Raw genomic sequence first — 13,081 nt, forward strand, 5'->3', positions numbered from 1 at the left:
GGCTCTTCTTGTGCGTAGGTACCCTGACATGCCCACTGCTGCTGATGTTGTGAATGCTTTAGATCAACAGGCACTTGCATCTATCCTAAGAACATACGGGGAGGAGAAGCATGCCAAGAAAATCGCTTCAGCAATTGTTCAGGCACGCAGCATCTACCCCATCACCAGAACCCAGCAGCTTGCCAGCATTGTTGCAGGTAGCCTCATTAATTCTCAACGGTGTCTAAGAGAAAATTATATTTACGTGTGTGCATGTGTTTGTGTGTGTGCACGCATGCACATGTGTGTGTGCATTAATCCCCTAGACTCCCAGAGGGATTCATTTGTACTTGAAATCCAGGATAGAATCTTGCCTATCCTTCACTAATGTCAGCTTTCTTTTGCTTTTGCAAGCTTCTTCCCCAAAAAACCTCTCCCCCAAATACAATTTTTTTAAAAAATATACTATAGTTTGCTAATTTGTATAATAGTAGATTTTTATTTTACACAAGATAATTTATCATTTGTGCCTACCAAGGTGAAACACGGAATGATGAGTGAAAGGATTTCTTGATCCATCACAATGGTTGATAAGCACCCTGTATAAGATCTGACATTACTTCTCTTAGTTTCACATTTCTGCATTTTAATATTTTGGGCAAAAGGAGAATTGCATTGCCCAAATGCTAAAATAAAATCCAGTGACTCACATATCTATTCTAAACAACCAACTAACAAAGGGTATATGATGTATAGGTTATTCCACTTTGTGAATGCTAACTAAATCAGCCTGAGGGGCTTATTGAAACATTTCATCTTTTCTGCTATTTCGCTATTCACCACCATAAACCTCTTGAACCTAACTCTAGCTAGGAGGCGCTTTATTGTAACCTTTCTGTTTGAAGCCAAAGTTGTTTCACAGCTGTGTTCCGTGATGAAAGTTTTCCAAGGCAAAAATATAACTCTTGCAGTTATTTAACAGAATTCCAATGGTAAATTTTTCATCTTGTTGAACCATCTGAAACCCTGTATCATTTTTATTTACCAAATGTATTAAGATTTTTTTCAGTGGTTCCTATTAAATTACTTAAGTAAATTTTAAGAAGTTTTTAAAAAAGGAATATTTGTGTAACTTATAAATAGAACCTGATATTGGCTGTCTCTTAATATTACCCATAGTTTAAGAAGTAAAACTTAATTATAAATTCATTTAGATCATTACTATTTAGAGATCACATAGCAATTGTTTTATGATATAATTAAATAAGATGATATTCTACTTAGTTATTGTAATGAAATATAAACAGCTGACTAGCCTTTAGTTTTTTAAGCCACATATCTCAGGGCCCTTCAAACTTACCATTGAGATTTCTTTAGGCAAGTTTAAGAGCAGAATTCTTGTGGTTATATGAACATAAAATATTTCATGTTTTTCCCCCTAAAAAAGTGTTTATACCAGCATGCCGACATTAAAGTCATCCCCTGTCTGGTGTTCCTTTAACCACTCCGTACTCACTAACATGTCTCCACCGTATCCTTACTGTAATCATTTACCTATGTGTTATTTTCTGTCTCCCATATTGGAAAGAAAAGCAGTGAGAAGTGATATTTTTTATTTATAAGCAAATCTAAAATTGGTGCTGAAAATGAGAGGTTGGGGCTAGAGAGCATCCTAGAAATTGTCTAGTCAGAAAACCTCATCTGATTACTAAGGAAACTGAGGCTCAGGGAGGGTCAGTAGCTTGCAATAGTAATCTAGAATTCGGAAGCTCATGAATTTGAGGCGTAATTGGGAATCTGCCTTTAAGCTACCTTTTCTGTCTGTGCATCCTACTTTGTAAACTTGCGGAAAGAACACTGGCATAAAGTAGAAATTGTGTGAAGGTGTGCAATAGGAACAATTTAAGTACTTTCAGAAAGATTATGATATGAAAAACACATTAGAGCTATGAGAAATGATACAGTAAAAGTGAAAATATTCACATATGGTAAATAAAACCTCAATTTAGTAAATGCCATTGAAACATTGAGTTATCTGGAATTAGTGCATTTTTATGTCTTAAATATCAGTCTATAATAATACAACTTTATTATTGATAATATGAATTTTTGGAAAAGGGAAAAACAAAAATGTGTTTTCATTTTGTGCTCATTTATTCAAAAAATATTTTGAGAGAGGCTGCTTTATACTAGGCACTATCCTAAACACTAAAGGTAAAATAGGAGCTAATCAGATACAACCTCTGTGTTTACAAAGTTTATAGACTAATAGATTATACAGTCAGGGAACTGAGTGAAAACATCATATAATAATCTCTACTTACAGTGAAAATTCTCTTTCCTATTTATTGTAATCAAGAGTTATGATAGTATGTTCAATAGAAGATTTGATAAAAGCAGAGAATTATAGAACCTATAAAAATATACATATATTTGTATGCTTGTGTTTTAATTGCAGTTCCACAAAGTTCATTCTTAACAAACCACACCCATGACATATGTCCTATAAGTTCTGGTTATAGTTTTAGTAAAATGAAGTAAGACTTTAAAGGCATTTGCAAAGCCATCTGAATGAGAAGTTTTTTCTAGATTTTCATGATTTCATTTTAGTCTTTTATAATTGCCTCATTCATACCTAATTTGATTGAAGTTTTTTTAAGTGATTCACCCTTAACAAGAGTTTCCAAAGTTTCCAACTTAGTTTTCGTGGGAACTGCAGCTGTCTTTCCTTTTGCATTCATATTTCATCAGTTTATGTAACATGTAATTAAATTATGTAATAACAACAGTGAACATTCTGGGCTGTAAGTGCACACCTCTTTTGATGGGACTAGAACTGTATAGAAATACCAGAGAATCCAAAGAATAGAATCCTACCCTCACACAATTTGTTTAACAGAGAAAAGGGTTAAATCTGTCAAGTCCAATAAATCGAGGTACTACATAAAGAAAATATGAGACACAATTGGAAGGGCACAGGTTCCTGTATGGGTTTCCTAGGGCTGCTGTTACTAAGTACTACAAACTTTGTGCCTTAAAACAACAGTAATTTATTCTTTTACAGTTTTGGAGACTTGACGTCTGAAATCAAGATGTTAGAAGGGAACTAGGGGAGAATCCTTCCTTACTATTCCTAGCATCTGGCGGTTGCCAGCAATCCTTGGTGTTCCTTGGCTTGTCAATGTATCACTGTTTCTGCCTCCATAGTCACTTGGCATTCTCCCTAGACATCTGTCTTTGTGTCCAGATTTCCCTCTTCTTATAAGGACACCAGTCATGTTGGATTTAGGGCCCACACTTAATCCAGTATATCCTAATCTTAATTTGATTATATCTGCAAAGACCTTATTTCTAGGTCAGATCACATTTATAGGTTCTGGGTAGACATGAATTGTACTGCGTAGACATAAATTGTGGGGGACTCTATAAACCCAGTACAATTCCTAAGCAATATCTTTGTTTAACAAACATGTATTTTGGAAAGCTATAATATGCAATGACTTATATTTAAATGTGTTTTCTGATTCTGGTAAGTTCATACTAAATATGTTCAAAACTATCAAGCACTCTAGGAAATAGGCAGCACAGTTCCTGACACATATTAAAATCCATATTGATGGAAATATAAATCTCTTTCTTTGCTTTCCAAAAACTAATAATTCAGTAGGACAAGGAAGAACAACACACTTGGAATCACACACTCAGTGGGATCCTGTAAGTCACATGATTAAACTGTTAATTGTAAAATCTAAAGTTTGATGCCTTTTGCTAGTATAAATAACTACAGTTCCAGTACTCTTCCATATGATAGGAATTCCAAAAGACAGGTTCAAGGCTCCAAGTTGGAACAGAGCATTTACAGGCATTGTGAATTACTTTGCAAATTATCAAAGCAGTAATTTATAAGCAACTAAAAGAGAATTCCAAAAACAACCTGTAGGATTTCACTGTTCTTACTACCACACATGTTCATACATATACTATTCAGAACTACCAGCCATGAATCTTAATATAAATATTTAACACATATGCAGTGTTATATACAGTGTTCCCTCCAAAAATGATTCATAAATAACAAGTCCACATTTTATTAAACATAATGTTTACTCTAATGTTCTAGCTAAAGAGTTGGAGTTGTAAAATCTAAGAGATGAAAATGGCCTAAGGGGCTCATCTAATCTAGAACTAGAGTCTTCATCACCTCTAATAAATGATCATCTAGCTTTAGCCTCTTCATCTTCATCTCTCTTACTCCCCATTGTATTCCGGTGAAGACGAGCACATTTCAGCCTGAAGTTGCCAGTTCCATAAATATAATGCAGGCGTAGAGACTTTAGAAAGGATAGATTTCTTAGAATAAAAGCAAAACTCCTTTACATGGTTTGCAACTTCCTCCATGAACTGGCTCCTACCTGTCTTTTCATCTTCCCCTTTCCACATAATAGCCTTTGTTCCAGCCATATTGAAGTTCTTATAGTCTTTCCAGCACACCATAGTCATTCACCTGCAGGCCTTGGATGTCCTTCTGCCTGGAATATTGACCTTCCTGTTCTCTCACCTCCCTGCTCTACCCCTACCCTTTTCTCTGGCTAATTTCAGCTCATCCTTTAGAGCTCAGTTGAAATGCCACTTCCTCAAATTGTTTTTTCCAACTTTACTCAGATTAGTTGAGATGGTCTCCTATGTGCTGCCATTGCACTGCATTCCCTTGTCTGGCACTTATTATGCTATATCTTATTGCTTGCTTACTATTTAAATATTCCCTTAGATTTATATTGTGCAACACCATTGCCAACAGCCACATGTTGCTATAAAGCACTTGAAATGTAGTTACTCCACATTAAGAGGTGCCCTGAAACTAAAATATGCACCAGATTTTGAAGACTTAGTTTGAAAAAAATTGTAATATTACAAAAATAATTTTATCTTCATTACATGTTGAAATGGTAATATTTTAGATATATTAGGTCAAATATGGTATTAAAAGTAATATTTTGCTTTTTAAACGTGGCTATAGAAAAATTTTAAATAACATATTTCACATTACGTCTTTATTGGACAGTATTGTTCTAGACTATAAACACCAAGATTATGAGCCCTGCTGTGACTTTTGTACTAATCATTGTGTCCTAGCGTTTAGCCTAATGTTTGACACCTGAAAGGTACTTAGTAAATACATTTTTTAGATTTTTTTATTAAAAAACTTTTTTTAAGTGACAGGGTCTCCTTCTGTCGCCCAGGCTGGAATGCACTGGTGCAATCATAGTTGAAGGCTGCAGTGAGCTGTGAGGCTCAAGCTGTCCGCCTGACTCGCCTCCTGAGTAGCTGGGACTACAGGTGCCCAACATCACAGCAGGCTAATTTTTTTAATTTTTATCTTTAGAAATAGGGTCTCACTATGTTGCCCATGCTTGTCTCGAACTCTTGGCTTCAAGTGATCCCCAACCTCCTGGCTCAGCTTCCTGAGTACCTGGGATTAAAGGTGTAAGCAACTGCTCCTGGCAATACTTTTTCAATTTTAATTTATGCAGTTAACAAAATGCACATTCAATCAGAAAAGCTCTGCTTTTAGAATGTTTGGATTCAGTAAAATAACTTCAACATTAATTTTAAAAATTGATGTTCAGTCTTGTAGGTCACAAAAAGCAAACGTCCTCTTGTATGGTTTGGTTCTGTGTCTTCATCCAAACCTCATCTTGTAGCTCGCATAATTCCCATGTGTTGTGGGAGGGACCCACTGGGAGATGATTGAATCATGGGAACAGGTCTTTCCCGTGCTGTTCTTATGATAATGAATGGGTCTCATGAGACCTGAGACCCTAACACAAGCTCTCTTTGCCTGCTGCCGTCCACATAAGAGATGGCTTGCTCCTCCTTGCCTTCTGCCATGATTGTGAGGCCTCCCCAGCCATTTGGAACTGTAAAGTCCAATTAAACCTCTTTCTTTTGTAAATTGGTCAGTCTTGGGTATGTCTTTATCAGCAGCATGAAAACGACTAATACGTCCCCCACAACGTTAACACTGACATATGCAGGTAAGTTAGGAAAACTACATTGCCCTCTAGTACTTTATTCATCTTTGTAAGTTGAAATGATATTAATTCCCATCTTATTCTTTAAGAATGCTGTGAAGAATAATAATGCTTTGATAGAATATTTTTATTAATTAAAAATCCTTCATAATGATGAATGGCACATATAAAAATTATCAAGCTCTTCAGAAGAAAGAAAATTTATGCACTTAATTTTGAAAAAATGGCCGTGGTCTGGATTTTGCAGAATTAATATATTTGATGTATTGATGTTTTGCATAGTCTTAAAAATGAAATAGATTCTAGACATCCTTTTGAATAAAGAAATCTGTGTGTTTTCCTCAAGAGGCTGGCTGCCCATATTTTCTATTTGAGCTTTTTTGTATTCTAGCGCTCTTTTCATTCTCCAGTTACATCAAGGAAATTACCAGTTAAATGCTAACTAGTTTAATGAAAACATCTTTGTTCAAGTCCTGGTTCTTCAACTTGCTGTTTGTGTAAACTTGAATAATTCTAGACCTCATCTTTCTCATCTTAAAATGGAGGCAAATAATAGTTATGATAATAATCATTATTTTTCTTTAGTAAACATAACCATGCCAATTATGTTTTGCTTAAACCAATGTTGAAATTCACTTGTAGTCTCAGAGCTCATGTTAAAAATCAAAGAAGTATACCAGTCACTTTTCAGATCATTGAGATTTAGATTAAATAAAAATAAAATAATTGATAAAATAGATAATTGATCTCTAAACAATCAAAAGGTGACAGAAGGCTTATAATTATTTGAATGAGAGAAAGGAGGGGAAGAAACTTCTTAGATATTTGTGATTCATGTTGATTAAATGTATGGATTTATTCCTCTCCTGAAACTTTTGTGTAACCTTTATTCTGACTCATGAACTGGGTACATAGCCAGAGCTTAATGAATGCTTGTTGAATAAATAAATCAATAAAAGGATACGTACATTCCCAGCCAAAGTAAAAATAAAAATTCAAGGGAAAAAATATATACGTTCTTAGGTGTTACTGAGGATAAACTGTACTTTTTCCTTCACATTGAAGAGGGAGACAACCTGAGCATCAAAGTCTTCAGTGTAAATTAAAGCAGCTTGAGGAATAGGTGAGACTCTCCAGGACATGGAATAAAAAATTCTCAAGTTTTGTTTCTGGTTGTGCCTCTTATCTGTTCTGTGAACTTGAGTAAGTTCACTTATCTTCTCTGACCCTCATTTCCTCATCTGGAAAATAGGAATAACAAATCTTGCTATGACTCATAAATGACATTTATTATCTGTGAAATTTAAAGTGCAAATATTCTTGTAAGCATTTTTTTCTCCTCTGTATTCAGAGCTAAGGTAATTCAGACAGTAAAGGAATGCAGTAGTTGGAACTCTGAGTGTGGACTTCCATTTCCAATTCTATTTTCCTGTCCATAACCAAACAGTGTGATTTGTGATAGATTGATCACTTCATTCCAAGATGTTCTTCCCTTAAGAGTTATGTGACATGTAGGAAGAAGAATAATTGTCTTTTTCTGCACTGGGACACGTTAAGGTATATCTTTCCACAGTGGCATCAATGGCTCATGCCTCAACCTATATCTGAAACCATCATCTTTTTTCAGCATCATTTTGTTAATCCAGAGAGAACCTTCAAAATAAAAGATAATGATAAGATAAAATTTATGCCAGGCGCAGTGGCTCACTCTATACTCCAAGCACTTTGGGAGGCCAAAGCAAGCTGATCTTGAGTCCAGGAGTTCGAAACTGGCCTGCTCAACATGGTGAAACCCTGACTCTACTAAAAGTACAAAAATTAGCCAGGTGTGGTGGCGCATGCCTGCAGTCCCAGCTACTCAGGAGGCTGAGGCATGAGAATCACTTGAACCCGGGAGCTGGAGATTACAATGAGCTGAGATTGTGCCACTGCACTCCAGCCTGGGTGACAGAGTAAAACTCTGTCTCAAAAATAATAAAATAAAATAATAACATTTATTAAGAAATAATCATTATCTTTTAGTTGGAACATAAACTTACTCCTGATCAAGATAATTTGACATCCTTTTATATACCTAATGCTAAATGACGAGTTAATGGGTGCAGGAAATCAACATGGCACATGGATACATATGTAACAAATCTGCACATTGTGCACATGTACCCTAAAACCTAAAGTATAATTAAAAAAAAAAAACTAAAAAAAAAAAAAAAGACAGGGAAGCAAAATAAACTTTTTTAAGAAAAAAAAAAAACTTACATGTTGCTTCCTTCATTTTTCTCAAAAAGTACTCTTTATACTAACATTGCTGTGATTAAGAAATGGAAGGAAAAGCGTTAGAGTGTTCAGTTTTCACTCCGATGGAAAATGGTATGGTCAAACCTACAGTTGAATTTGGATGGCTCACCAATATATCATAGTTGTCATTGCCACTGCTATGAAAATTACAGTTATTCTTCTGTCATTTCAAATTTCTCGAATTCAATCTATTACACACTGTATGTATGGTGACATGCCAACTAAATTAGCAAATGACATTTTTTAAGTAAACTTATGTTTTATTTCTTATTTTAATAAGTAATCCTTTCAAAAGACATTCTGTACATGAACTCCAACTCAGAAGGGAATGGAATGTGGAAAAAAAGAAAGAAAACCTGAATAAATTTTCCTAAAAGAGTCTAGCTGTTCTCAGTTTGTAGCACCAAATGGGGAGCAGGGAATGTTCCAGTCCCAACTGACTGTAGCCCAACCCTAATTTAATGATACTAATAATGATAAATAATAATGCTAGCTAACACTTACTGAGCAAATACTTGGTATTATGTGAAATCATTTTCTTGTATTAACTCACTTAATCTTCACAGCAACCCATGAGGCTGGTACTGGTTTTATTCCCATGTTATGGATGAGGTAACTGAAGTATAAAAAGATTAGGTTACTTTCTTCTTGTCAACTAGAGCTAGGATTAGAAGCTAGTAATCTCATTTTACACTCTGCGCTCTTCATTATAACACTGTTCTAGATCCCTTTCTTATGATTAAGGTACAACAGTGTTGCTGGAGAATGCTGACAGCTCAGTCTTCAAGGATATCACATACTCCTAGCACTTTGTATCTTGTGATAAATACTGTAAATAATGGAGTCATGAACAAAAAGTTATGGGAACCCAGAAAAAAGAGAAATTTATTTTGGTATAGTGAGAGGTTAGACTTAATGAAGAGAGGGGTCAAGTAGAAGTTATAGACAAGGAGACCTTTGAGTTAGGCCTTTTAGGGGCAGAAGTGATGCCTATTTATGGAAGAGTTCCTGGTAACTAATAGAAACCCATGAATTGCAGACGTGAAAAGATGAATGAAAAATAAATGAAGAAATAGGTGGGATTTCAGGGGGCTGAGGAGAGTAGAAGACAGGCAATTCAGAGTCCGATTCTAGGACCTAATATAATTCCAAATTCCTGGAATTCCTCGTTGTCTTAGAATCCCCTTTCCTAAATGTGACCTTGAGCTGGGTCAGATTTTTGGGACAGTAATTTAGTGTAACCACGTACTCTAGATCTTCCTGATTCTGGATGAATTTTAGACTGCTTCTAGGGAAAAAGAGAAAAGAAAATGCATCCTGTTACCTCATTGCTCCATTTCTTGTTATTTTATACTTTTAGTACTTCTGCAAGTGAAAATTAGAGTGACCTGCTGTCATTGTATGTTTGACACATTAGCAGTTTTCACATTGATATTAATTTTGTGAATATATATATGACTAACCAGGCCATCTTTTCCTCCTTTTTATTTGCTAAAAATGAAGAAAGATTATTTGTTCCTATAACTAGTTATTCAGAAGCCTTAAGAATTTGGTGACAGACATTTATCTGAGCGATCCATTTCAGAATTTAAATCAGGCAGTCTTACATATTATTTGAACTATCTTGTTTTTGATATTTACATGGATTCAGATCTTGTCTAGGTGGCAGATACAATAACATGTTCTCTTTACTTCACCCAAAAATTTGAGAGAATCAACAGTATGCAGCTCTACTCCTTAAAGTAGTAGTGTCACACATCAGCTATTATATTTGTATGTTTCAGAATGTTCTTTGAAGACAAGCATATGCTTTCATTTTTTTTCTTTTTTTTTAATTTAATTTAATTTTATTATTATTATACTTTAAGTTTTAGGGTACATGTGCACAACGTGCAGGTTTGTTACATATGTATACATGTGCCATGTTGGTGTGCTGCACCCATTAACTCGTCATTTAGCATTAGGTATATCTCCTAATGCTATCCCTCCCCTCTCCCCCCACCCCATGACAGTCCCTGGTGTGTCATGTTCCCCTTTCTGTGTCCATGTGTTCTCATTGTTCAATTCCCACCTATGAGTGAGAACATGCAGTGTTTGGTTTGTTGTCCTTGTGATAGTTTGCTGAGAATGATGGTTTCCGGTTTCATCCATGTCCCTACAAAGGACATGAACTCATCAACCTAAATGTCCAACAACAATAGACTGGATTAAGAAAATGTGACACATATACACCATGGAATACTATGCAGCCATAAAAAATGCTTTCATTTTTAAAGTTTAAAATGTTCAAGTTATTTTAAAGAATGTCAAAGAGAGAGAATTCCCGATTTTAATGGATTGACAAAGATCAAAGATTACATTTTTGGGACTGGGGAATAATGGAAGAAAGAGTAGTTTTGATGTTTAAGCTTTGTTACTAAAAATGAAGAGTAATACTTCCAAATTATTATATATTGTATCTTTTGCTTTGTGGCTGAATTTGAAAAATTATGGAATATCTAGGAAATGTGTTTCTTAAAATTTTTAAAATAGGAATTTGTTAACTTTTAATATATTTTATATTTCTTATAACTCTTCAGTTTTGTCAAAAATATTAAGTTTCATCATTTCCCAAACATTTTAATTTATTGTATCACTGTAATCTTCAGATGACTGTATATTGCCTCAAATATTTCTAATCACTTGGAATCACTTCTACTGTATTATAAACTATAGAATAGATCACCTCTCTTTACATTTTTTTTGTGTGTGATAGCATATAACACATAGTAAACAACCAGAAATATTTGCTGACTTCTTACCTCTCCTAATACATAATTATTTATTTAATGACATTCTTATCAATTGGATTACAAGACTATATGAGGGGAAGGATTAGATGTGTCTTCTTTATTGGTGCATCATCAAAACTTGATATATTATTTGTCTTAAAATAGATGCTCAATCAATATTTCTTTAATGAATAAATGAATGGCGATTTTGTTCATAGTTTTGATGTTTATACAATGAGCTCGACTAGGGACAACTAGTAAAGAAGGCCTTTTAATCAACTAGTTTCTTCAGCATACAGGCATTTACTATTAGATAGACTCAGACCTACAAAAATAAGAGAAAATCTAATAATTGTCTTTGCACTTGTAGTATCTTTCTAATTCTCTTAAATGGTAAATCAGGCTAAATATTCCATAAAATACAGGGTCAGTCTTCTGTTATTTCAGTTTTCTCATTAGCAAAGTAGTGAATTTGACCTAGAAACACCTATTTCATACACGTATTATGTATCGACTTAACCATCAGGTATTTATTCTAAGTCTACTTTGTGCTGAGCACTGATGAAGATGAAGACAAAGGTTTTACTTTCTAAGAATTAACAAAAAATGATCTTTCCTAGTTACATAGCAGACGTCATAGTATTTATTTGGCTACATATATATGTTTACTGATTTCGTATAATATTTTCATGAATCCCATTAATTTCTGGGATTAATTTTCCTCCTACCCAAGTACATATTTTAAGATATTTTCAATGAAGATAAAGACACAGACAAGTTATTAGAGTATGTTGCTACATTTTGTATAACTATTTTTATTTTGTTCTCGCTTTCGAATGATGCTTAGTTGGGTATAGAATTGATAGGTTTATGATTATTTTCACTTAGTACTTTGCAGATATCATTTCACTATCTTTTGACATCTATTATGGCTAATGAAAAGTCTGCTTGTCTTTATTTTATAGTTATTCTTTCTGTTTCTCTGGTTACCTTTAAGATTTTGCTGTCATTCATATTTAATTATGTTGTGACTTTGTTTTTATTTGTCCTTCATGAAACAGAATGAGCTTCTTTAATATTTCTGTATTCCTGAAAATGTCAGACTTTATTTCTAGCCATATTTTTTTCCTCCCATTCTCTCTACTCCTTTGCAACACTTAGTTTCTTGTATTTCCCACGTCTTTCTATCTCTGTGTTATAATCTAGGTAAGATACTTTACTGGTTCACTCTTAAGGCTTATCTAATCTGCTGTGTAACCGATTTGTTAATTTTTTTAATTGACATACTTCCACTCATAGAATAGACTTCTCCCCAGGGTTGTAATTGATTATGTAGTGCTTCAAAGAACAGATAGTTCTTGAAATTAGCTATAACTGATCATAAGTTTCTTATTCTTCTTTAAAATCATTCAGTTATCTTATATGAGCCGGATGCACCTTATAATTTGTTTGTTTTAGTCATCTTTTGTTGACAGGGCTTTTTTAATGACAGTTATTATGGTATATCACCAAAGCATGATAACATTTAGTTTCCCCAAATCTCCAGGGGCAAGAAACCACTCTCTTTCCCCACTGTTTACCATATGTGAGGCTGCATTGAAATTTCTTCATCACTAAAGTGTCTCCCTTAGCAGGTTCATCAAATAGAAAGAAAGATTAGATAGATAGATAGATAGATAGATAGATAGATAGATAGATAGATAGATAGGCATGGATGGCAAGATGGATAGCCATTCTATCAATCAGCCAATAGATAGATTAATCATAGGTAGATTGATAGATACATAGATGGCTGTGGCTCAGACTTACATTTCCAAGCTGTACTCCCTCATTTGTAGTGGCCTGCTCTGTATGTCTGCCAAAATTTCACGTCAATACTTTAATGTCAAAATGTATAATGTTGAAATTTTCGTTATCTTCTCCACCAAAATCGTCTTCTCTTCCTGGCTTTGTTGTCCTTACAGTAATATCTGGCTTCCATTTGGTTGCTGCCAACTACCT

At 34.3% G+C, this 13,081-nt stretch overlaps 1 protein-coding gene across 2 annotated transcripts in view; it reads left to right on the plus strand.

Moving 5' to 3' along the window:
* Positions 1 to 13,081, plus strand: part of METTL15 (methyltransferase like 15) — a 232,421-nt gene that overhangs the window by 190,869 nt on the left and 28,471 nt on the right. Inside the window, exon 6 of one of the 2 annotated variants that reach the window (XM_030829119.1) lies at positions 19 to 197. In XM_030829119.1, coding sequence (XP_030684979.1) covers positions 19 to 197 — 179 coding nt within the window. The remainder of the gene's footprint in view (positions 1 to 18; positions 198 to 13,081) is intronic. The other variant, XM_030829120.1, reaches the window with a different exon arrangement.

The sequence above is a fragment of the Nomascus leucogenys genome, chromosome 15, assembly GCF_006542625.1.
Source record: "Nomascus leucogenys isolate Asia chromosome 15, Asia_NLE_v1, whole genome shotgun sequence".
NCBI classification, from domain to species: domain Eukaryota; kingdom Metazoa; phylum Chordata; class Mammalia; order Primates; family Hylobatidae; genus Nomascus; species Nomascus leucogenys.